This window comes from Carassius auratus, unplaced genomic scaffold (genome assembly GCF_003368295.1).
Source record: "Carassius auratus strain Wakin unplaced genomic scaffold, ASM336829v1 scaf_tig00024019, whole genome shotgun sequence".
In the NCBI taxonomy this organism is placed as follows: domain Eukaryota; kingdom Metazoa; phylum Chordata; class Actinopteri; order Cypriniformes; family Cyprinidae; genus Carassius; species Carassius auratus.
Window position 1 is genome coordinate 1 of NW_020525312.1, and position 26435 is coordinate 26435.

Sequence of the window (26435 nt, forward strand, 5' to 3'; positions counted from 1 at the left end):
GGCAGTTCCTCCTGCATACTCAGACCTGGGGAAAGCAGCCAAGGACATTTTCAGCAAGGGTTACGGTGAGAAAACTCTTGTTTTGGAGAAGATGTTAGGATGAATTGCATTCTGCTGTAATTCCTGTCTTTGTTTTGTTGTATGTAGGATTTGGATTGTAAAATTGGACCTCAAGACTAAATCTCAAAATGGAGTGGTGAGTTAGTTATAGTTTAATTATTTTGCAGCAGTACTTTCTTTGTTTTTTTTTTAAATACACTTTGGCCAAAATAAAACCAAATTAAATTTACCATTAATACAATTTAGGTCTACTTTAAGGACCATTAAAGGAATAGTTCACCCAGAAATGAATATTTGTTGGAATGTTCTCACACTCAAGCCATCCAAGATGTAGATGAGTTTTTTCTTCATCAGATTTGGAGAAATGTAGCATTGCTTCAGTGGATGCTCTGCAGTGAATGGGTGCCGTCAGAATGAGAGTCCAAACAGCTGATAAAACATCACAATAATCCACAAGTAATCCACAGCACTCCACTCCATCAGTTAATGTCTGGAGAAGACAAAAGCGGCTTGTTTGTTAGAAACAAATCTATCATTAAGACGTTTTTAACTTCTGGGCAGAATACGAGTCTATAATCCATAATGAAGCTTCCTCAGTCCATCTCCTGTTGTCTCTCGCGTTAAAATCAAGCCACATCTTTGTTTAGAGCTGTTTTGGTTTGTAAATTTGCTTCATCTGTGCAGATTTCTCTCCTAATTCAGAGCTGACAGCTTTTCCATTAGAGAAAGCAGTTTTATAGAGGACTCTTATTTTAGCCAGAAGCTATAGTTTGAAGTTAAAACATCTTAATAATGGATTTGTTTCTTACAAACCAAGCAGCTTTTGGTTTCACAAGACATTAACTGCTGGACTGGAGTTGTATGGATTATTGTGATGTTTTGGACTTTCATTCTGACGGCACCCATTCACTGCAGAGCATCCATTGCTGAGACACTGATGCAATGCTACATTTCTCCAAATCTGATGAAGAAACAAACTCATGCTAATCTTGGATTTACAGAAAATGTACATTTTTGAGTGAAATATTCCCTTAAAGTGCACATTCCATTACCTTAATGCTTGTTATGAATTTCAAAAATTAATGCAATTTGTATGTCTTTGATGCACCATTTTGGGAAATGCATTTAGATGGTAAGATTAATGTAGGGGTGTTTGTGTGATGTGGCAGGTTTCACTGTAAAGGCCCACACATCTCTGTGGTCTCCTTCACACATCATTTACCATACAGACAGAACTGTTTGAGTCTTTATCTTGATGTCAGTTTTTTTGTGGTTAATTATTTTCATGTCATGTGAATTTAATTTTGAATCATTTCTCTCTGACTACACAACCGACATCGCTCTGGAGTTAAACAAGAGTCCCGTCCTGTCCCCTCTGTGTTTCTGGGTCACAATCAAAATAAACCTCATTCTGTCACATCACTCGCCATCTGCCATCCAGTACTGTCATGAGACGTGTTTCAATGTCTGTTTTATTGTTTATTTAATGTTATATGTTGTTTTTAATAATGCACAAGTATAGACTTTCTGTCATTTGTTTTTAAATGTGAAATGACAGGGTTTTCGGGAAACAGTGTTGTTATTTGTAGCTAAAACTAAAATGAACTAAAAAAAAACAATTAAAATGAACACTGAAATTTGTTATTAAAAATCGAGAAAATCTATAATTTAGTAAATTGGTAATTACAGGGTTTTCCGTAGCAGTGTGGTTGTTTTTAACTATAACTCAAATTAATATTATTAAATATATATTATTTGTTAATACTGTAGAAAAATTGGTTATTCGGTAACTGAAATAAAAGAGAAATACTGAAAAACTTAAATTTAAATAAAAATTAAAATGTTGCCTTGGCAAATAACTGAAATAAGTTTAAGATGAAAATATATAAATAATTAATTAAATATATAAATAATATATAAAAACAAAAACTAATAAAAATGTTAAAAGCAAAAATACATTTACTAAATTTAAAATTAAAACTGAATATATAAAACTAAAAACTAATTGAAAATATAAATAAATATTAGAATACTGCATAAATAATGTAAAAATAATATAAATTAAAATAAAAGTTTAAAAATGGTCAAATATAAAAAAAACACATGGATTACCTTGGTTTATATATCACTACAGATAATTTCATAATTAGAAATTAATTATAATTAATTGTCAGTAAAAAAAAGTCCAATATATTATTATATTAATCTATACTATTTTCTCTATTAAAAAAAAAAAAAACACTCAGACTTAGTGAAATTGCAAACTATTAACTTAAATCACAAAAGTAGGTAACAGTCTGGTGTTTTTGATTTGAAGTTGATTAAAAAAGCGGTTGGTTGCTAATGCATGCCAAGTTTATATATAGAAATATATATTAATCCTGTTCATAAACTCTAATCCAACTGCAGGAGTTCAACACGTCTGGATCCACCAACACAGACACGGGAAAAGCCGGCGGGAGTCTGGAGACCAAGTATAAGATGAAAGATCTGGGATTGAGTTTGAACCAGAAGTGGAACACAGACAACATGCTCAGTACAGAAGTGTCTGTAGAAGACCAGGTCAGGAAAAACTCTCCCCTTAGAGTTGCTATGGTTTGCTGCCATGTTCATAATTTGCTGTATCGTCTCCTCAGCTCGTCCAGGGGTTGAAAGTGGCTCTGGATACGTCTTTTGTACCAAACACAAGGTGAGTTGTTAGTATCTGACGCACGCATTAAGGCTGGTTTGACGATCTGGTGTGGTGTCTTTGACGGTGTTTTTCTTTCTTTAGCAAGAAAAGTGGTAAACTGAAGACTGGCTACAAGCGTGACTTTGTCAATGTGAGCTGTGATGTTGATTTCGAGGGTCCGGTTGTGCACTCTGCAGCGGTTCTGGGATACGAAGGCTGGCTTGTGGGCTATCAGATAGCGTTTGACACGGCCAAATCCAAACTGGTGCAAAATAACTTTGCTTTGGGATACAAGGCAGGAGACTTCCAGCTTCACACCAACGTGTAAGAGTCAATGAAAAACCTCATTATATATTATATAAAATTTAATTAAATTGCAACTTTTTATTTCACAATTCTGACTTTTTTCCTTTTCTAGAAGAATTGTGATTTAGAAACTCACAAATGTGTTAGAATTTTGAGATAAAAATTCGCAATTTATTTCATTTTTTAAATTAAAATTGCACGAAAAAATACATACGTTTATATCATGCAATTTTGTGTTTATATCTCACAAGACTTATTTCTCAAAACACAGGCTCGTGTTACCTTTTTTATGTTTTTAAATATGAAATATTCTGATTTAGCTAGCTACGACCCTGCTGATATTAGAGCTGGGATTAAAATATTGATTTATCAATCTTAATAAATTCTAATTTCATTGAAACCGATATCAATTCTTAAATCGCAAGAATTGATTTTTAGTGGATGCTGTTTTCCCCTCCAGTAATAACTTTTATGCTTTGTCACTTTTGACATGAAACTCAGTTACAGCACAAGATAAAGATGATAAGAAACAGCTTACAGAAATGAATCACGTCTCACTCAATCAGTGTTTCAACCGCGGAAAGACGTCAATGTGTCACATGATGTAACATTAGCTCGGGCAAGTCACTCAGTGACCGTAAACTTGTTATTTATCCAGAAAGAAAAAACCCTAGAGAGTGTTTTATTAAATATATTTAAGCACTGTATTACTTATTTATTCAATATTTTTTACTTAAAGTTACACTCTCTTTGGAGTGTTACAAGCTCTTGGTGCATAAAGCAGAGCTGTAAAGTTCCAAAGACTAAAGTCTGAAATCTGAAAAAGATATGTTTTATAAAAGTTAAGATTCAAACACGCCTTCCTAAAAAGGCTCATTTAAACACGCCCCCACATGTCTACATCACGATGTGGGAAGATTTGCATAATGCCGCCAAATGTTGAATCTGGTGCTTCTGACACAGCCTTGTAAGTACGTTTACATATTTAAAGAATTTTCCACTGATGATTGAAACGCCAGTTTTGAGCAGTGTAGAGAAGCGCTTTGGTTTGTGTTTCTCCGATCACAAATGCAGACATGGTTTTACTTTTACACAGCGTGATATGCAATGCAACGAGTAAAAAGACAGTATAAGTCATTATAATCAGTAATTATGTCTGCACTTGATGCAGAAACTGCCTCGTTTGTAATGGGTTTCATTGGTTTTGTTTTGGAGACAGCATCACGGTATGGTAAGGGGCGTAACATTTCAGTCACATGCTTGAGGAATTCGGCCAATCACAACACACTAGACAGCTGGCCAATCACAGCACACCTCGCTTTTCAGAACGATGAGCTTTGTACAGATCAATGTTTTTCAGAAAGGCGGGGCATAGAGGAGAACATAATGTACATTATAACCTTAACCCGCATAAACACATTGCATTACACCAAATACATAAAATAATGTTATTTTTAGCAACGTCATATGACCCCTTTAACCTTTTCTTCAATATTTAATGTATGTTTGAATAAATCTGTCATCAGTAATGACGGAGCTGAGTTTGGAGGATCTGTCTATCAGAAGATCAGTGATCAGCTGGAGACGGCCGTCACTTTAGCGTGGACGTCTGGCAGCAACAGCACGCGATTCGGAGTTGCTGCAAAGTACAAGCTGGATAAAGACGCCTCGGTGTCTGTAAGTTAACCATCTTCACACAACCTGGATTCAGTTCAACCAAAAAAAACATGCAAACACATTCAAATTCTTGGCTAATGCATTGCAAGCTTGTGGTTCTGTTGTACATGACAGCAGTGCTGATAATGCAAATGCAGACGTGTGTTTCGTTATGATTCAAGTTCTGACACATTTCACGCCACCACATGAAATCAAGGTTTGTGTAACTAGAAGCGTCTGCATCCATGTTTTTTTTCGTGGATTGTTTAAGGTCTAAATCTGCCCCTTGAAAAGCTTACAGGAAGTTATATTAAATATTCAAAGCTTGGAATGACCAAACCTGAGCATGTTTTATTTTTCTCATTATTTCCTCATGGCAGGCCAAAGTGAACAATGCCAGTCTGATTGGAGTTGGTTACACTCAGACTCTTCGACCTGGTAAATATCTTAAAATTATTGTTTATGATATGAACAGCACAACCATAGTGAACAATTATACTATAATACATTTATTTTGTGCTAAGTATACTACAGATATATTTACATATTTATTTGGTTAATAAAAACACCCTGCAATTGTACTTTTGGTGTACTAAACTGGTATGCTTAAAACTAAAGTCTGCTAAATTGGAACAACTAATTTGTATTTAATGCTCTTTAATTGTGCAGAAGTAGTGCTCAAGTCCAACTAAAGATATACTGATTGTGCTAAAGTGGAACGATTGCAAGTATACAACGGGTACAATTGAAAAATCTTGCAAATAAAGATTATTAATAGTGATATTAAGAAATGTGCATTGTGCAATAAAGAAATACTTCAGTAAGTGATGTGTAAGTAAATATGCTAATGGTTTGTATTATACTTAGTATGAAATAAATATATTTTTAAATTAAATTGGCATTTTTTTTACTAGGGAAAACTACTACATTTCTACAGCATGCAGAATTTAAACTGCACAATTCATGAGTTTTCTGTATGCACCGAATACCCAGATGATATTCGCCAAAATGTTCAATATACAACCAGAGAACTGTACTCCACTTTATCCCACAGTGCAATGCATTTAATTTGCAGTGTGAAGATTGAACCAAGAGTGATTTTAACATCTTCCTTTTTGATTCTTTTTTTCTTTTTCAAGTTGAGACATTATTAAGGGAACAGAAACTTGAAAACAGAAAATCACCCTCAGGCCATCTAAAATGTAGACGAGTTTGTTTCTTCATGGGACCAGATTTGGAGAAATGTAGCATTGCATCACTTGCTCATCAATGGATGCTCTGCAGTGAATGGGTGCCGTCAGAATGAGAGTCCAAACGGAGAGTCCTCTTAACAAATTTGTGGGTGGGTTTTGATGTGAAAGGAAAACTAGAGCAAACGTTATTTTGGATTATGGCAAATAATTTTGCTTTTTGGACTCTTATTCTGACGGCACCCATTCACTGCAGAGCATCCATTGGTGAGCAAGTGATGCAATGCTACATTTCTCCAAATCTGATGAAGAAACAAACTCATCTACATCTTGGATGGCCTGAGGTTGAGTAAATGTTCTCAGCAAATTTTTTATTTTTGGGTGAACTACTTCTTTAAACAAAAATAACAAAAATGTATTTTTAAATTTTTTTTATTTCACTAATTTAAACATGCAAGCAACGGTGAGATTATGTGACAGCATTCTCTGCATACAAGTCGCCTAAAAAAAATTCAAAATGTATTAATAAATAGTACATGGTATATACTTCACAATATGTAATACACTAGTATTCTATTTCAGTCATCTTGTGACCAATGATTTATTTTTTAAGGATGTTTATTAACATCTTTGTGTATCTTTTAATGTTTTTTTTCCCCCATTGTAAAGGGGTGAAACTCACTCTCTCAGCCTTGATCGATGGAAAAAACTTCAACACCGGCGGACACAAAGTAGGACTGGGGTTTGAACTGGAAGCATAGCTGCCGTAGTGCAAAAGACACAGAAGAAGAGGGACCCAATCCCCACGTTGTCCTTCCTACATCACACACTAGCACTCGATGACTAAAAACACTTAGCGGCATGTTGACAGTTTTTGCAAATTTGTGGGAGCTGAGTTATTCAATCTCAACCGGCCGTAAAACCTGGCCATCTAAGGGAAATATTTACGTAGAGCACCTGCAGCAAACCAGATTACACAAGTAGCAGTGGATTTGAGTGTGTTTCTCTGGTGATGTCAGGGCATGCTAAGCACTTGCGTTGGATTTATAGCGTCGGTCATAAAGTTGCATGGTTGAGGTTATTTCTCAGGATGCTGCATTAGAGCTATGTTGCACTTCTAGGGCTTTAGGCCCCACAGGAAACTGAACAGACAGCATATATATTTTTAGAGCTTGCAACACTATCTATTACACACTCATTGATGGCTAGAGAGCAACTCTGCATTGTGGGAAGAAATGCCGCTAGCTAACCATTTCAAATGTGTTTCGGTGTACAAAAGAGCTTTTTGTGCATTACATTTTTTATGAAAACCAACTGTTTTTTCCATATTACTATTATATATATTGTTATTATATATAATAAAAAATTTTACAATCTTGTGTAAGTTGGTCTTTGTACCTCAATTTTCCAGTAGAAATTGAGAAATTCTAATAAACAAAGAAAAATTGAATTATTTTGAGTTGTGCTTGTTTTATGGACTTGCTTCATAGTACATGAATAAGGAAAAGATTGGGGTTAGAAAGATGATTGTTATTTTCAAATAAATTAATACTTTTATTCAACAAGGATGCATTAAATTGATTAAAAGTGACAGTAGATAAACTTATAAAGTGACAAAGATTTAATATTTAAATAAATGGTATTTTTAAATGTTCTATTCATCAAATAATCCTGAACAAAATTTATCATGGTTTCTGCACAAAAATGTTTCTTGAGCAACAAATTGCCATATTAGAATGATTTCTGAAGGATTTTCTTAAGGAAATAAATTACATTTTAACATATATATTCACATAGAAAACAATTAGTTTTTTACTGTAATTTTAATCAAATGAATGCAGCCTTGATGAGCAGAAGAGAATTTGAATTTTACCAACCCCAAACTTTACGGTACTGTAACAGTACAACACTTTTTTCACTGAATGCACAATGAAATTTTGACAAAATGGTTTTCCTCACATTGAACATCTGCACGGCAGATTTTGTTTCAAAGGAGGTTCACTTTTGCCACAACCTGCCTGCATCCGGTTTTAGAAAATTCCCGTTCACCAACTATATAGTATGATAGTTCTTCAGCAAGCTTTTCAACGTGGGAGCGATCAGGGTAGAATCCTTCCCTGGACATCTCGTCAATAAAACAATCTAATACGTGGCTCTTCTCCAAAAGCATAAATGGCAGGATGTCTGCCTCCAAAAATAGCATGTGGTATCTTTCAAGATAGCCTCGCAGCCAAGGGTTCAGTTCCTGACTCAAGCTCAGACGGCCTGAGACGGCGACGCTGGAGTTTTGCAGAACGAATTTGGTGATGTCTTCATGTCCCAGGTTGCTGATGAGAATGTAGATGGCGTTTAAGTACTCGTTGTTGTTTTTGGGATGAATCAGGTCTTGCAGGGTGTCCAGCAACTGCCTGGGCATGTGCTCCACCTCATCGAAGATAAAGACCGGTATCTTTTCCTGTTCCTCAGCCTGAGTCACCATTTCTGTGACGTGAGAGTCCAGAGATTTGGTGCATTGTGGGATATCGTCGTCTTTTGGGAAATGGTGTAGAACGAAGTACTGCATCACCAAGTCCTCGCCAACAACTGAGCGGAAATGCTGAGCTAGTAATCGGCCAACGTGGCTCTTCCCAACTCCAGTAGGTCCGTGAAGCGACAACACTAAAGGCTTATTGTGGACATAAGTTGACAAATAATCATGCAAATGACCCAGAAGACTGTCTGCAACTTCTTGTTGGCCAAAGACTTCCCTTTTAAGGGTTTTCTCCAGTCCATCTAGATCATATTTAAGCACATGGTCATCCAAGTTCTCAATGGCATTGTAAATTTGTAGAAATACGATGATGAACAGCAAGTAGAGGCATTTCTTTGCACGGCTTCTCTCTTTTGTGGGTACAGCTCTCAAGCTGCTGCTTGGATACAAAACCCGTGCCTTCCTCTTTTTCTTCCGCTTGCGTGGGGAAGTGGTATTTGAGTTTATGGTGTCTGGAAGATTGTCAAAGGTGAAAACCTTTGGGCTGGACCGTGGAGACATAAAGCTCTGGGACGACACCGCTGCGATCTCAAGACGGCGTTTCTTCATGGCCTGGTACTTCTGGCGAATGCGCACCATGGCTCGCACACTTGAGGAGAACTGGGAGAAACTTCCAGTGCCATTTTCCTTCGTCTCTTTCAGCTGGTCTCCTCTCAGCCGGTCACTGGGGTCTTGTTCTCCCATCTGTGGAAAGCAATGATGAATTAAAAATCAAACAATATGAGAAAGACTATAAGAGTTTAAGTAACCACCATGCTGCAAACAAATAAATAATGACTGTATTTCAAAATCCAGCCAGCGTCTTTTAGCCGACATGTTTCCCAGCAGGGGAATGGTAGCAATAACAAATGTGTGAAACTTGAAACTTGAGTGCTTGAAACTTGTTTTGACAACTTTTTGTTTGACATTTATTGCTCAGAAAATTGCACAAAATAAATGAGAACAAATGGAATGTTTCTGCTGCTTAAGTTTCTTTAAAATTCCTTTTCAAGAGGTTTTTCTAGTAGAAAAATTAAGGTTCTTGATTGACATTGATGGTTCCATGAAGAACTTTCCATTGAACAAAAAGTTATTTATAGTGGAAAAGGTTCTTTAGATGATCCAAATGTTCTTCAAACTAAGAAATAAATGGAATGTTTACTGAAGGGTTCTTTGGGAAACCCAAAAATGGCTCAGAAGGCCAAGTCCTGCAGAGTTTACCTACTCAGTCTGGTTCAGGTGTGTTTATTCTCTGCAGAAAAGTGGCTCACAAGGACCAGTCCTGTTCTATGGTATCACTGCATAAATGCTTTTAGAACCCTTAAGTGTTCTTGTATGTTTCATTTAGCATGCTCACCTCAAAATTAGTGAATTTTCTATCCTCATTGGCCTTTAAGAAGCCTTTGGTGCAAGATGACATGTGTTGCAAACAGCATGCATCATAAATTCAGCTTTTCTTTTGGTGCATTTAACAGTTTGCATATTCCATAAAACAGCAAATTCTAAAAGCAAGAATGGAGGCATATGCATTCCGAAAACAAACAGTGAGAGGTCATTATAGACATGCATGATTAGCAGTGCCAAAGTGCAAATGCAATTCGTTTTTTCAGCAACCTGGCAGGGGGCAGGACCAAACTTGGCACAACAATGTGAGCTCATTTTTTTGTCATGAATGAGCCTGAAAAAGCCTTACAACATGACTGATGTTGTAAACAGCATGCATCATTAAATCTGCTTCTCCTTTGTGATGCATGTCACACCTTTATTTTGGTGCATTAGATAGTTTGAATTTGACAGAAAAACTATTATTGCAGAAAGCAAGAATAAAGGCATATGCATTTAGAGAATAAACAAGCATGAGGTCATTATAGATATGCATGATTAGAAGCACCAAAGTACAAATGAATTCTGGTTGGAATTGGATCTCTCTGATTTTTGTTTTGTTTAGCATTCTCACCATAAAGTGAGCCCGTTTTCTGTCCTGAATGACCTGTTGTAAATTGCATGCATCATACACTCAACTTCTCCTTTGTGATGCATGTTGCACCTTTATTTTTGTGCATTTGATAGTTTACATTTTCCATGAAACAGCTAATGCTAAAAGCAAGAAAGGAAGCATATGCATTCAGATAACGAACAGTGTGAGGTTATTATAGACATTATAGACACAAAAGTGAAAATACAATCTGCTGTTTTCAGTGGCTCGGCAGGTTGCATTGGGTCAGGACCAAACTCAGTACATAATAAGTGAAATTTTTGATATTTCTGCTTCTTGCATGTTTCGTTTAGCATACCCACCTCAAAGTGAGCGCATTTTCTGTCCTGAATGACCCTGAAAATGCTTTTGGTACATGGTGACTCATGTTGTAAACAGTATGCTTCATAAACTCAGCCTCTGCTTTGTGATGCATGTTGCATCTTTTATTTTAGTGCATTTGCCATGGTTAAAAAATAGCTAATGCTGAAAGCAAGAAAAGAGGCATGTGCATTAAAATAATCAATGAGAGGTCATTATAGAAATGCACAATTCGATAAAAACTTCAGTTTCAAGTTATATTTCTGTATCACTGTTTTTTTGTTCCAAATGCAGACTGATTGCATTGGGGCAAACCAAACTTGGCTCAAATTAAATGAGCATTGTACACCACAAAATGAGCACGTTTTCTGTCCTAAATGTCCCCGACTAACTCTTCAGTAAATGATGACTCATGATGTAAACAGCGTGCATCATAATAAACTCAACCATTGCTTTGATGCACGCTGCAGTGTAGTGCAGTTTGCAATTGCCACAAAACGGCATGGAAGCAAGTTGTGGCAACGTCATTCACCGTTACCAAGCACTGTATTCAACACGCCTGCAGGCTGAAAGAATGCCTTATAAAACTACACATACACATGCAAATGATACTGCATTTAAACAAGTGTCACTTCAACAGAAAACTAAAGAACCCACTTTCAACAAAAGCCATGCACATATTGTCTGACCATCAAGTATCAAATGACAAAAATAACAATTCTTGCTCCCTGAGAGGCCTCTCTGTTTTCCCCTACAATGAAATTGAATCAGAAACATGAAGCCTATTTGCTTCAAACAGCAACAAAAAAGACCCTGAAACTTCTGTGAAAGCTGCTTGAAAGTTCTCAGGTGCATTTAAACACATTTTCTTTGCAAAAGGTACGTTCAACATTCCAGAAAATTCTGCCTTTCCTTCACAAGCCCCCTGCCAAGGCAGACACGGTTTCCTTCCTGGAAATCCTTTTTCACACACCCCTCTTTGGAGAACAAGGGCAATAAAAAGTGTCCCGTTAAATCATGAGTGTGCGTGACTGACTGCAAGTCTGAAGTCTCCCACCAGCTTATTCTCTACCGTGGTTTTGCTCAGATGAGGGAAGTTAAGTAAGACTAGACAGTTGCCTCAGCTGAAGTGGTTAAACTATCAGATGCAACAGAAAAATGTACAGGAAGACAAATGCAAAACTTGTTTTATAAAAAACAGAGTTGGCTTACCTTTGGAAAACACTCTGACGTGTGGTTTTGAAACATCAGATTCCTCTAGAAGCTTGACTGATGAGGAGAGAAGAGGAGAGGAGCTGACTTCCTCACAGCCAGATGAACATTAACAGGCAAGCTTTGTGAGCTCCTCCTTCTGATCATCTTCTCTGCAAGCCACACCTCCCTCTATCACATACATTGAAGAAACAGAACTTCTGGGGCACCTTTGTGCACAAAAATAGTCTGTTTGCACTACATTGTGCACCATTTGATTCGGACAGCGAACTGAGAAATTGATTGAAATTGTTGTGGAGAATGGTGATCACGCAAGGCTTTGTTTTTACTCTATAAGGGAACTCTATTAATCAAGAGAACTAGAAGAATGTGTAATCTGTGTTTGCTTGTGTAAAAGTATTTTAAGTCTTTTATATGAATCACTCTGGGGGATTTGGTGAGGATTTGTAATGTATAAACCGGCCCAGTTGACTAGCTATGTGGGAGTTCACCAGGGTGGGGTTTGAGCCGGCAGTTTAGAGTTACCAAGAAAATGTTCCGTGGTCTGTCTGTCAGTGGCTCAGTATGCAAAAATAGCAGCATTTTTACACCTCGCATCATCAAAGATTAGATGGAGTCATGATTTGATGAGAATTTTTACTGACACTCTGATGTGAGCATGTTGTGGGGGGTTTCCACTGGAAGACAAACTAAACATTTTTAGAACATTTGTAACTTATGTTGCTTATCCTTTTTTGTTTGTTATATTTGTTTATTTTAATAATAATAAAATGTTTTATAAATATCTTTAGTTTCAATACTTGAATCATGTAGTGCTGTATGCTGTTTTGTTGCTTTTAAATTCTAAAAATTAAACTGACTTTAAAATGATGTTTACGCATTTTCTATTAAATCTTGTTTATATATATATATATATATATATATATATATATATATATATTGCATGATAATAGATAATTTTGTACATACATATTTATCTAGTTTGTGTTATCTGTTATTTGTTTTAATTTATTTTATTATAAAATTTATATAATTTAATTATCAGTTTTTTAGGGCCCGAGCACCAGTGGCTCCTCTTGAAATTGCTCCATTTATAATTATTTTATTTTAATTTTACTACACCAAGACTAATTATTTTGAGTGTAAGCAATAAATGTGTGCATTGATTATAATGCAAAATATTTTTAATATAATAAAATATAATAATTATATTGATTATAACAATCACGATCAGAAAGAGCAACAAATCAGTGTCTATTGTTCTAAAAGACAAATTCCAAGTTTTTTGTTTGTTTGTTTATTTGTTTGTTGTATACCATTGTATATCACTGCAGTATTATTAGTATTATTACAGGGTATTAGTATTAGCAGAGAGAGAGAGAGAGGGGGGGGGCTTTAGAGTTGCAGTTTTTGGTAATTAGAACATAATAATAAAAATACCATGGTGTACAACTCATATTATATTAAGTCTCTTATTATTATTATCGATGAATAAGGACTTTTATTTTGGAATTGTTATCTTATTCCCGGAAGTAACGCAGTAATTTATCGCTCACTCTCAAACGTCATTGTTGTTGAACGCGTTTTTTATTCTAATAATAGCTGGATGTGATTCTGTTCAGTGTCTATGGCATATGGTTCGGATGACACGGTCTTTGGTGTGAATCTGTGTTACTGAGTGGAGTGTGTGTGTGTGTGCTCTGAACACATGAGTGTGTCTCTGGTTGTGATCAGACTCGAGCTCGCTGATCAGTCTGATTCCCCGCGAGGCTTTCACTACTGCGCCGGTGAGTTTCACTGTGTTTACCATGGTTCAGCAGGAAGGCCATATTCATGTCATCTGGTACCATGATATCGTTTGAAGTACTTTGAACTGACATGCAAATACTATGGTTCTTAAGGTGACATACAGTAACATGAAAATCCCATTATATTACCTTCTGATAAGGGTAATCATGCATGAATATGCATTACTTGATTTTTACACACACACACACACACACACACACACACACACACACACACACACACACACACACACACACACGTATGTATATATCTATAAATATGTATGTATATGTGTGTGTGTATATATATATATATATATATATATATATATATATATATATATATATATATTCATATACATATACATATTTATAATAATAATACAAATTCTGGGATCCAAGGTTACAGAGCTTGATAAACAGAAGACAAAATTGGATAATGAAACAAATATAAGTGTGAAAAAAGTAATAATTAACTGGATAATTAATAAAACAATAATAAGAAACAATAAATAAAACTGATTTGTTTTATTATATTTTGTTATTATTATTATTATTATTATTATATTTTTCATAATAAACAACTCAACAAACAGGATAATGAAAAAATACAATGTGAAAAAAGTAACTGGATAATCAATACAATAATAAAATATAATATAATTATTTTTCATATGTTTTATTATTATTATTATATTTTTCTGGGACCTATTGGAACAAACAGGATAAAAGTAATCATAAACTGGATAATTAATAAAATATGGTAAATGGACTGCATTTAAAAATAAATGGACTGCATTTAAAATAATAATTATCATTATTATATTTTTCCTGAGAGTAAAACAAATACAGAGTGAAAAAGTAATCATAAACAGGATTATGAATAAAAAAATAATAAAAAAGTACATAAAAGTTTTTTCATGGACCCGTTAGAACAAACAGTGTAACGAAAACAAATACACTGTGAGATAAAAAGTATAATTCTAAACCGTGTATTAGAGTAAATTCAGTGTATCAGTAGCAGTAGAATGACTGACCTGAGCTGAAAGTGTAGCAGAGAAACCTGAGAAGCATGAGCATTGTTAGATGGTTTTGTGTTAACAGAGAGCATTCACACGCTCCGCTTGTTTCTAGAATATCTTTGAGGCCTTTATGTTGAGGCCTCGTGTCACAGCTCACATCTCCTGCGTCCCACAGTTTCAGAGATGTCAGAGGACGAGATGAGAGAGACAGCGCTGGTCTCTGCTAGAGCGACGCTGGCCGGTAAAACAGAGCTGGAGCGAGCGGCCGTCCTCCACCAGCACCTGGGCAGCCGTGTCATGAGCGACGTGGTGATCGAGAGCTTCCAGCACAGCGCAGGTCTGCAGAACAGCTCTTCACTCACTCTCTTTGATGTGACAGGGGTTTAACCAGTGAGGGGTAAACAGACTGTGTTTTCCATCAGGAGTTGAGGACGGTAGAGAAGATCTGAAGTCCACAGATGATGGAGATGGAGAAGCTAAAGATCAAACAGATGAGAGCAGGGCTCCAGACTCTCCCTCCAAACAGCTGCCGGATCAGATCTCCTTCTTCAGCGGAAACCCGTCAGTGGAGATCGTCCACGGCATCATGCACCTCTACAAAACTAAGTTAGTGCTATCTGTCTGTCTGTCTGTCTGTCTGTATTCTATCTGTCTTCTGTCTGTCTTCTGTCTGTCTGTCTGTCTGTCGGTCTGTCGGTCTGTCTGTCTGTCTGTCTGTCTGTCTGTCTGTCTGTCTGTCTGTCTTTCTGTCTTCTGTCTGTGTGTGTCTGTCTCAGTCTTCTGTCTTCTGTCTGTCTGTCTGTCTTCTATCTGTCTGTCTGTCTTCTATCTGTCTTCTATCTGTCTGTCTGTCTGTTTGTCTGTCTGTCTTCTATCTGTCTGTCTGTCTGTGTCTTCTGTCTGTCTGTCTGTCTTCTATCTGTCTGTCTGTCTTCTATCTGTCTTCTATCTGTCTGTCTGTCTGTTTGTCTGTCTGTCTTCTATCTGTCTGTCTGTCTGTGTCTGTCTGTTTGTCTGTCTGTCTTCTATCTGTCTGTCTGTCTGTGTCTGTCTGTCTGTCTGTCTGTCTTCTCTCTGTCTGTCTGTCTTCTATCTGTCTTCTATCTGTCTGTTTGTCTGTCTGTCTTCTATCTGTCTGTCTGTCTGTGTCTGTCTGTCTGTCTGTCTTCTATCTGTCTGTCTGTCTTCTGTCAGTCTGTCTGTCTTCTGTCTGTCTGTCTTTTATCTGTCTGTCTGTCTGCCTGTCTGTAGTTCTATCTATCTATCTATCTATCTATCTATCTATCTATCTATCTATCTATCTATCTATCTATCTATCTATCTATCTATCTGTCTGTCTGTCTGTCTGTCTGTCTGTAGTTCTATCTATCTGTCTGTCGGTCTCTTTCTATGCTAATACTAATACCCTATAATACTGCAGTGGTAAACAGTGGTATGTTGTCCACAAAAAAAACCTGGAATTTGTCTTTTAGATCAATAGACACTTCGTTGCATTGCTGACTCTGAGCCGTCGCTCTTGTTTTGTGTGATGTGGTGTTGACAGTAAGATGACGTCGCTCACAGAGGACGTGCGGCGCAGCGCGATGCTGTGCATCCTCACCGTACCCACCACCATGACCAGCCACGACCTCATGAAGTTCTTGGCTCCCTTCAACGACGTCATGGAGCACATGAAGATCATCCGGGACTCCACGCCCAATCAGTACATGGTGCTGGTCAAGTTCAGGAGTCAGGTCAGTTATTTAACCACGTATAAGAACAATTACAATTAACTGAAGTTCGACTGGGCAGGAGTCCTCACTCATTCGGTATTTGGCGTTCAATACAGTCCATATTTTCTTCTTGCATTTTCTGGTAAAGACTCATTAACTGCTGCCTGCAGCTACACTTGATTTACATGATTTGCAAATTAGCCTGCTGAAGTGTCTTTGATTTTCAGTATTTTATGAATTGTCCGTCATAGTGTTTTTTCATTTCTTTAGGCCGATGCCGACAGCTTCTACACAGCGTGCAACGGCCGTCAGTTCAACTCCATTGAGGATGCTGTCTGCCAGTTAGTCTATGTGGAGAGAGCGGAAGTCATCAAATCTGAAGAGGTAAGACTTCGGTGCTTTAGATAGTAGCGTATACCAAAGCAAATAACCATTATGATTTGAAAAAATCACCAATGATGTGTCTGACATCACCCCTGGTCTGTCTACTAGGTTGTACAATTGGTTTGAAACTTACTTAAAGGTGCAGTATGTGATAGTGATGGCTAGTAGTTGAAATGGGAACTGCAGTCCAAATGTAAAATAATAGATAGAGTTGTTTCTCCCACCACCTCCTCATATTCAACACTCACACAGGTTGACAGATTAGGAAACACAACAGAACAACCCAACTGACAATGGAAGGCAATAAACCTCACACTGTTAGCTGATGAGGTGATTGAATATTCCTCTGGTCGTTGATATTTTTAAATGGATGCTGAGGTTTTAGGTTGGTTAGAATCTGCGATCTCTGACCTAGAGATCATCTGTGACTTCCATGAACTGGCAGCCCGGGGGGTCAAAACACTATTGGGCAAGTTGGCAGTGGGCGGAGTCACACATACCAGAACAAAAACAAGGATTCTGACACAGAACACACATTTCACAAGTAAAGTAACTGTCTGTTGTGTTGTTTTTTAGAGAAACAAATATGCTTTATATTTTTATGCCTTTGCACAGTCAAAAGGTTACATGCACCTACAACAACTGTTACAAAGTATGTTCTATAGTATGAATATTGGGTAGTATGCATTCAGATGTAGTGTCTCCGCCATGTTGTTTTTATCACCTGACCTACCAGTTTCGGTTTTGCCGCTTCACTGCTATTCATAAATTCTGTACTATGAGATAATAAAGCTATGTTGTATTATAGAGCTAGGTATATTTATATGCACCATCAATATTAAAATTCTTGTCAAAACTCATTTAATACATTGAATGTAGTTTTGCTTACTTAAATTGTATTTTAATGTTTTATATATTGAATTTGATATTTAAAATGTATTTTGTTTTACAGTTAATTATCAACAACAAGTTATCAAATTGAAATATATAAATAATATATATATATATATATATATATATATATATATATATATATATATATATTTTACTAAAGCAAGCAATTGTTATTATTGAAGTGTTAAAACTCTTGGCAACCACCCAAACACTTTATCAACCACACATCAACATATTTAAAATACTTAGAACAAACACATTTATGTTTTACATGTATGGAATTGTTAACAATAAGTTTTCAAATTAAAAACGAAATCCTATTATTATCATTGTTATAGCAAGCAGCTACTATGATTTGAACATGCGACACTAAGTGTTCAAATTCTTGGTTCAAAATCCGTTTTAGACCGATTCATCGCTTGAGTGACCAGGATTAACCTGTTTTGTTGTTGACTAGCTGTTTCTGTTTAAACACACACACACACACACGTTGTGTTTCCAGCTCTGATTTGCATGCACAACAATAGCTGCAGTGTTCTGGAATGCTTTGAATGATCTCAAACTCTTCATTATTAACAGGGGGCCAGTTTACCTGTGATGGATCTGACGGAGCTGCCCAAGTGCACCGTGTGTTTGGAGCGCATGGACGAGTCGGTCAACGGCGTGCTGACCACCCTGTGCAACCACAGCTTTCACAGCCAGTGTCTGCAGAGATGGGAGGATGCAACGTGAGTGCGGTCAAGCAAAATGACCTACTTTCTGATCATTTTCAAAACAACAATATATGTTTTTTGTAAATTTGATCAAAAACATTAGCTTTCCTGGTAATATATCCAAGGTTGTGTGGATTGGGAAAATTTATATTAAATAGATATATTAATTTGAATCCATCTGGGTAAATTCAAGTCTGATTCTACACTAATTATAATATATTTATCATTGACTTATTATATTCATTAGGTTTTTAAATCTTTTTAATTTGTTTTTCAATTGTTTATCAACAATAAGTTGTAAGTTTGTATATGTCTGTGTGACCCTGGACCACAAAATTTTTCGAAATTGAGATTTATACATCATCAGCTGAATAAATAAGCTTTCCAATGATTTATGGTTTTATTAGGAGGGCAATATTAGTCTGAGATACAACTATTTGAAGATCTGGAATCTGGAAAATCATCTATAAATTTGTCCAAATGAAGTTCTTAGCAATGCATATTACTAATCAAAGATTAAGTTTTTAGATATTTATGGCAGGAAATTTACTAAATATCTTCATGGAACATGATCTTTACTTAATATCCTAATGATTTTTGGCATAAAAGAAAATCTATAATTTTGACCCCTACAATGTATTTTTGGCTATATTTGGCTGGTTTTGTGCTCTAGGGTCACATATATATATTTCATATTTTTTAGTTAATTTTGTTCACGCTTGGAAAGTTTCACCCACACCTTCATGTCACATTCTTCTCCCATGATGCATCAGTGCATGACACTGTTAATGCTCATCTTTTGCTCTCACCTGTTATTTACATGTGTCACTTTAAACCTTTTCATCCTGATTCTTCATTGAGGTGATACAGGTTTGCTGGGCCGTTCTCTATTCTCACTGTTGTGTTTTTGTGCTGTTGTCATATTTGACCTCTGACCTGTGAGGTGAACGTCACAGTGTCATGTTTCATGTACACAGTGGGAGTGCAAACCGCTGCTGTTGAGATGGTTTTAGGTTTAAGTGTTTACACATATGAATTATTGGCACATGTGATGCATTCATGTGATGAGTTTGTTTCTTCACCATATTCAGATAAATGTATCATCACTTGGTCTCCAATGGATGCTCTGCAGTGAATGGGTGCCGTCAGAATGAGAGTCCAAACAGCTGATAAAAAAATCACAAATAATCCACAACACTCCACTCCATCATTTTAATGTCTTGTGAAGCCAAAAGCGGCATGTTTGTTAAAAATAAAACAAATCCATCATTAAATCATTTTTAACTTCAAACCAATGCTTTGGGCAAAATTCTGACGGCACCCATACACTGCAGAGGATTCATTGGTGAGCAGGTGAGCATTGGTAAACTGTGCCTTTAAGAACACTAATAGTGTGCACCTCTTCTGCAGGTGTCCTGTGTGCAGATACTGTCAGACTCCTGAACCCGTGGAGGAGAACAAGTGTTTTGAGTGTGGAGTGCAAGAGGTAACAACCCTTTCAGATCTCACTTAACTAATCGATAAAAAAGAATCAACAGAAAAGAAGCTGAGTATCGATTAATCGCACACAGAAAACATCATTACAGTAACGAATAACACATTTCTCAGGACAAAAGACATTTAAAATACACAATTTTACAAGTTTAGGACTCAAGTTATCTTAAAAATAGAAATACTTTACATTAACCCTTGTGCATTGTTCAAATTCACTACCCTTTCTGTATGTTCGGGGTGAAAGCATCAACTCGATTAAACTGCTGTAAAAATGTGTCAGATTCATATTTTTTCTCAATTTTTTTTTGCATAAATCTGTTAATCAACTTCAGTCCTGATCAAAACTACCAAATGTTTTTAAAAAATCCAAGATTTTAACTCTTTAATTGCCATGTTCATAAATAATGTCACTGATTTGGGGGAAAAAACACACAAAATGACTTATTTTCAATATTAAAGTAATTGTGGCTGGATTTTTTTTACTTTTTATAAAGGTCTTGGGAATGTCAAAGATTAGTAGCAACATTGGCTTTGATGCATTTTTAGTTTTTGTGCAGCAATTAGATTTACATTTTTTTCTCCCTAATTTGTTGTTGGTGGCTGTTTTTGCCCCATTGACTTCCATTATAACGACATTTTTTGATTGCAAAGCCAAGACACCATATGATCATGCATTCTTGATTGTTTGTGGTTTTCCCTTTTGGGAAGAGGTAAAATTTGTTATTTTTACAGTTGATCACTAGGTGGGACCATTAACCCTTTAGATAGGCCTGTGCAAAAAAAGCTTAGTTTCTGACTTGTATATGAAGCTATATGGAGTATACGAACATAACGAAAGGATAGTGAATATGCCCAAAATATGGGTCAATGTAAGATTTGTCACCAAAAATCATTCCATTAGCTCAAACAGAGAAAGTTGTGGCAAAAATAAGACTCAACTTTACCCCCTAGTGGACAAAAACGTCCCCAACAATGCATAAGGGGTTAAGTACTCATAAAATATTTATGATGTTAGTTCTAAAAAAAAGTTTTTTGAATGTTGGTTTAAAATGCTGCATGTAACACAAATGGTGGTAATTTGATCAGAACAGAAAATATAAAGGGACTGTTTTAAATGGATAATTTGGATGCTCTCGTCTCCATTAGAAATCCATGTTAGAATGGCATTAAAAAGATTGAATGAATTAATTCAACTAAAACTTTCTCTATATAACTGTGCTGTTGTTGGCTGCCACAGTAACAGCAGTAAGCTTAAGGAAAGTCCTGTATGAGAAAACGAGCACTTAAGTTAAAATACGATGTGCGAAATAATAAAATAATGTGTGCTCTTAGCATTTTTTGGACAAAATCCCCCGAACTTCGAGCTGTATGTAGGATATGTGCCCTCATGTGTTTTCAGACATGTCATCTTCCTACTTCTTAAACTTTGACAGGTTAGTTACGGCAAAAAGTGATGGAACTTTTTCATATGTTTATCATAATATTATCAGGTCAGAAAATACTTTCGTTTGACTAGAAACTGTAGAGACTGTAAATGTGAAGCATCCTTTCAATGGGCCGAGACTTTCATATTCAGGAAAAAGGTGGATATCTAGATAAGTGAATGTGCATGTTTAATCTTTATTTGTTTTTTGTTGCATGTAATGTATAGCATATATCCTACGTAGAAAAAAATATTAAGTTTGCAGAGTTTACACACTGTATGGACCTTTAAAAAAAAAAAAAAAGTAAATACTAAAAATAAAACAGATTGAGTACTTAATCGAAAGATTGATTAAATAATTGTTCGTTGCAGCTCTGGATGTTTCATTATATTATATTTAAGACATATTTGTTACTGTCTCATAGAATCTGTGGATCTGTCTTATCTGCGGTCATATCGGCTGCGGACGCTACGTTAGTCGTCACGCTTACAAGCACTTTGAGGAAACGCAGCACACTTACGCCATGCAGCTGACCAATCACAGGGTCTGGGACTACGCAGGAGGTGTGTGATGTCACCGAGACCAAAGATGCTAGTGGCATTCTGTTCATGTGCAGTCGCATGCTTGAAAATAATGGTTATATATATATATATTTGCACTGAAATGCATGAACATTTCTGGTGATTAGTATTAAATGATATCAAATCATACTGGGTAAAATTAAGATTTGCCCTACATTATTTATTGCTGATCATTCATATTAAAATATGTCAGATTATGGATTATTATATATGTTTTACATTGTTTTATAAAATGTTTTTGAATTATTTTATTAATAGTTTCTGTTTTCATTTAAAAAATTTAAGTAAGAGTAATTTTGTGTTTTAAATTTTTTATTAGTTTAATGTCTATATGGTTCATTTTTAGTTCCGTTTTAGGTTTAAGTTAAGATTAAATGAAATAAGAAATGATACTTTGGCAACTAACTGAAACAAAATAAGATTTTTAAATTTTTTAATTCAAAAGTTTGTTTTTGTTTTCACAACTGGATAAAACCAAGTCCCCCCCTGTTATTATTTCACTCCAAAAAAAAAAAAGCATGTTAAATGCATTTAAATGTTGTATTATATTTTAAAATTGTAATTTTTGTAACTTTTTTTATTTATTCAAATCGTTTATAAGAATTGTGACCCTGAGCCTTTGTTCTAATGTTGTTCAGATAACTACGTCCATCGACTTGTTGCCAGTAAAACCGACGGGAAGATGGTTCAGTACGAGTGTGAGGGCGACACGTGTCAGGATGAGAAGATCGATGCGCTGCAGCTCGAGGTGTGTGTGTGTGTGTGTGTGTGTGTGTGTGGAAAGCTTGATTGTCTTAGATACTCCTCATCACCTTATAATCTTTTTAACGTATCTTTTTCCTACAGTATTCATATTTATTAACCAGCCAGCTGGATTCTCAGCGCATTTACTGGGAGAATAAAATAGTTCACCTGGAGAAAGACACAGCGGAGGAGGTGAGAACCGCACAGTTAGCATTAATAAAACCATAACATCATATGTTTAAGATCATAATTATCTACTGTTACTCGTTTTAACATAAGTGATCAAGCTTCTTTGTGTTCGTGTGGGTTTTAGATCAACAACATGAAGGCCAAGTTCAAGGAGACGATTGACAAGTGTGACAGTTTGGAGCGGAAACTAAACGAACTCATCAAAGAAAGACAATCCATTGAAAAGAAGTAAAATTTACTTTATCTTTCAGATGGATTTTTCATGTTCATCAGAATCATTGTTTGAAAAATGAATATTTAAACTGTTGGTGGCGCTATAGAGTTGGTCCTAGAGAAACCAGAGTTGGTCATTCATGACTAAATATATATATTAATACAAATAAAAAAATTATAGTATCTGAATGATCATAAAATAACACTGCATGGTAAACATAGTTTCCAAAAGATTGTTTACTTAAGTTAATGTTTTGCACTATTATAATAATAATAGTAATAATATTAAATAGAAATCAATGCAAATAAAAAATATTTATTAATAATATATACATTAATCTGAGATTTCCTTCCACTTTATTTGAATATTTATTTTAATTTTGTAATTAAATTACATATACATACAATTTTTTACTTAAATATGATAAAAATCCAAATTCTATTGTAATTTGAAATGCATAATTTCCATTAGGGTGAAAAAAGCTTTCGGCTTCTCTCCTGAAGCCACGAGAGTGCGCATCCAGTAAACTATTACTTGCGCACATTTATTCAAAGCATAAGATAACATGACTATGTGTGGGGGGAAAAGTGCATAATGTTTAAAATAATGTTTATAAACCAAGTTAATATATGTATGCATAGTTTAATACAAAGGTCCGAAAGCCAATCACACGTAGTATATTTTTCAGTATATTTATTAAGTTGCAGTGGGATGGGAAAGTTGAACTTGCATTAATTTTACATGGCTTTCTAAACATGCAACTCTTTTGTGCGAGAAATGATTGCAATAGTGATCTTCTCTGCATTGATGTTCTCTTTTCCCGCTATATTTGTAATTAACATACAGTAGCAGCGCCGCTCTCGTGGCTTCAACTGGATAGGCTGACAAAAACATTAAAATGCAATGACACTTACATCGTCATCGCATCTTGTGCATCGCTGATAAGGCTGCCTCCTTAACGCACACCTAAAATTGTAATGCAATGTATTTGTATTCAAATGTAGAATTCTAAATCCGAAATTTAAAGTCATTTTTGTGCTGTTTTTGTTTTCTGCAGATGTTCACAGCTGAACAACAAAGTGCTGAAGCTCGGTCAAGAGCTGCGGGAGGAGCAGGAGATGAACCGATGTCTGCGAGCCAATCAGACGCAGCTCCAGGCGCAGCTGCAGGAGGAGGAGAGGCGGGCTCTCGAGACGGCAGCCAATAAAGACGGCCAGATCGCCGAGCTTCAGGAGCAGCTGCGAGACGTCATGTTCTACCTGGAGACGCAGCAGCAGATCGACCGCATGTCGGCAGACGCCCGACAAGAAATACAAGAGGGTCAGATCAACATCGCTTCGGCCCCCGCCGCCCCACAGCCCGGGCCCTCGGCCCTCGGCTCCGGCAGACTGAGCGGCCGCAAGGGACGATCCAAGAGGGGAAAGTAGCAAAAGACATTGTGTTTAATATATTCAGTGCTTAAGAAATGTTGCACAGGAAATGAGGATGTTTTAATAACCATCCTTTCTCATGTTAGAAGCTCTAATATATTATATTATGATTTGTTCACTAATATCTTGCAAGAGGACACCTGCTTAGAAATGTAGCTCAGCCAGTTTTATATAAAAACAAAGTTAGGAATTTTATTTTCGGATGTGCTCATAGCTGGAAGATGTCATTTTTTGATTTACTTTATGATTGTAGGAATTATTGAATATTGCTTTCTGCAACTCTTGATGGATGGAGCTCACACAATTCTTGTAATGTTTCACATCAAGAGAGAGAGAGAGAGAGAGGAAAAAAAAATTATATTTTGCTGTAATGCATCTGGATTAGTTTTGTAAACTTTTTTTTTTTTCTTTTTTAAGAATTGCATTTATAATATATGGGAGCTCGTTTCCGGGAAGAAAAAAAACAGAATTGTGAGATAAATATAGAATTTTCGAAAAATATTCTGAATTGCTATAAAATACTCCCAATTCTGAATAATAAAAACAAAAATCAATGAGTTTTTTTTTTTTTTTTGAGTTTAGATCTCATAATTATGACTTTATTTCACATTATCCTGAGTTTCTCTCAAATTCTTTATATATATATATATATATATATATATATATATATATATAATGTGTAATTGCGACTTTGGATAAAATTGTCCGAATTGCGAGATCAGATTTTTATTTCCTCTGAATCAGGATTTACATCTCACAATTATGAAATTTTTCTTGGTAAATAAATAATGCCTGAAACTTATATAGTAATACACTAAGGACACACCACAACTATAACGAAAAAGGCACAGAGATACGATATCGTACGAACGATTTCGGACATTTTTGGTGAGATTCTCCTCCTCATTGTGAGCAGTGTTATAATCGCAGGTCACAGGTGTGCACTGTAACTCATAATCACAAAGACTTGATGCACAGAAAGGCACTTTTGTAGTGAAAGGGTTAATAGACACACACTGCACAAGATCATCTGGCTTTTGTCTTGTTTTACTCTCCAACACATCCACCCACTTATTTTTAGAAAGATGGTCACTCTTTGTATCGTGTCATCTTATTGGTTTCCACACCCTTCTCGTCGGTCACAGATAAGTGGGATTGCTGGGAGCTATTAATATCTTTTTTACAGGAAAATGCAACAGTTATTTAATAAACTGACAACATTTCTGCTAAGCTTTAACGTGCTTGACATTACATTTTATTTCGGAGAGACAAAGAATTCACTGACAGCTCTGCAATGGATACTCATAATGGAAAGTAATAATAATGTAATAAAGCTCAGAAAGCAGTTGATCCATGCAAGTATAAATTATAAAATAATGTTATTTCTTAATATAATTAAACACTTTTAAATATGTTTTATTATAAAATAAAAAATATGAAAAGCTGAAGAAATAAAAAGCAATCAAATTACATGATTATAACTGATATAGGCCTATATATATATATATATATATATATATATATATATATATATATATATATTATACCATTTAAATGATGTATATTTATAGAAAATGTTACATTTTAATTAAAGAAGAAATTAATATTTGTCTGGAAGGTCATAATCATGTAGCCTATTAAACAAAATACAAAAGCAAGCCAATATTTTAAGATAATAAAAAAAATACGAATATGAAATAGCAATCTTATTTCCTTTCATACTGTGATTATTTCCATGAAATAGTATATTTAGAGAAAAAATGAAACCAGGTGAATGGAGGAAATTCACTTAGCATCTATGCACAACGATTCAAATATATTAAAGATGATAAATTATATAATAATGATATACTTTGAAATTATATTTAAATATGAATTCTATACATTTATAGATTATTTGAATAGTTGAAGAAATTAATAAATCAGAAAACAATTAAAATTCATTAT

At 35.5% G+C, this 26435-nt stretch overlaps 3 protein-coding genes across 3 annotated transcripts; 2 read left to right on the forward strand and 1 right to left on the reverse strand.

Annotated features, from left to right (window-relative positions):
* Positions 1-4: 4 nt before the first annotated feature.
* On the forward strand, positions 5-7624 carry LOC113078043 (voltage-dependent anion-selective channel protein 2-like; the record flags this gene model as incomplete). The annotated part of the gene is made up of 8 exons (XM_026250320.1): positions 5-93; positions 148-196; positions 2470-2622; positions 2697-2749; positions 2834-3055; positions 4564-4714; positions 5074-5131; positions 6553-7624. Coding segments are annotated over 8 exons (867 nt in total), but the record flags the coding sequence as incomplete, so codon positions are not given.
* A 29-nt stretch (positions 7625-7653) lies between these two features.
* LOC113078046 (torsin-4A-like) lies at positions 7654-12033 on the reverse strand. Its single transcript, XM_026250324.1, has 2 exons — positions 11901-12033; positions 7654-9097 (listed from the first exon to the last, which is right to left on the reverse strand). Exons 1-2 carry the CDS (start codon positions 11934-11936, stop codon positions 7871-7873), a joined length of 1263 nt encoding a protein of 420 aa, XP_026106109.1. The 5' UTR covers positions 11937-12033; the 3' UTR covers positions 7654-7870.
* Positions 12034-13437: 1404 nt separating this feature from the next.
* LOC113078047 (BRCA1-associated protein-like) lies at positions 13438-25725 on the forward strand. The gene is made up of 12 exons (XM_026250325.1): positions 13438-13687; positions 14885-15046; positions 15132-15315; positions 16253-16442; positions 16692-16805; positions 18279-18427; positions 19823-19898; positions 21755-21893; positions 22550-22659; positions 22758-22847; positions 22969-23072; positions 24116-25725. The coding sequence occupies exons 1-12, from the start codon at positions 13609-13611 to the stop codon at positions 24483-24485; spliced, it is 1767 nt and encodes a 588-aa protein (XP_026106110.1). The 5' UTR covers positions 13438-13608; the 3' UTR covers positions 24486-25725.
* The last annotated feature ends 710 nt before the right edge of the window (positions 25726-26435 follow it).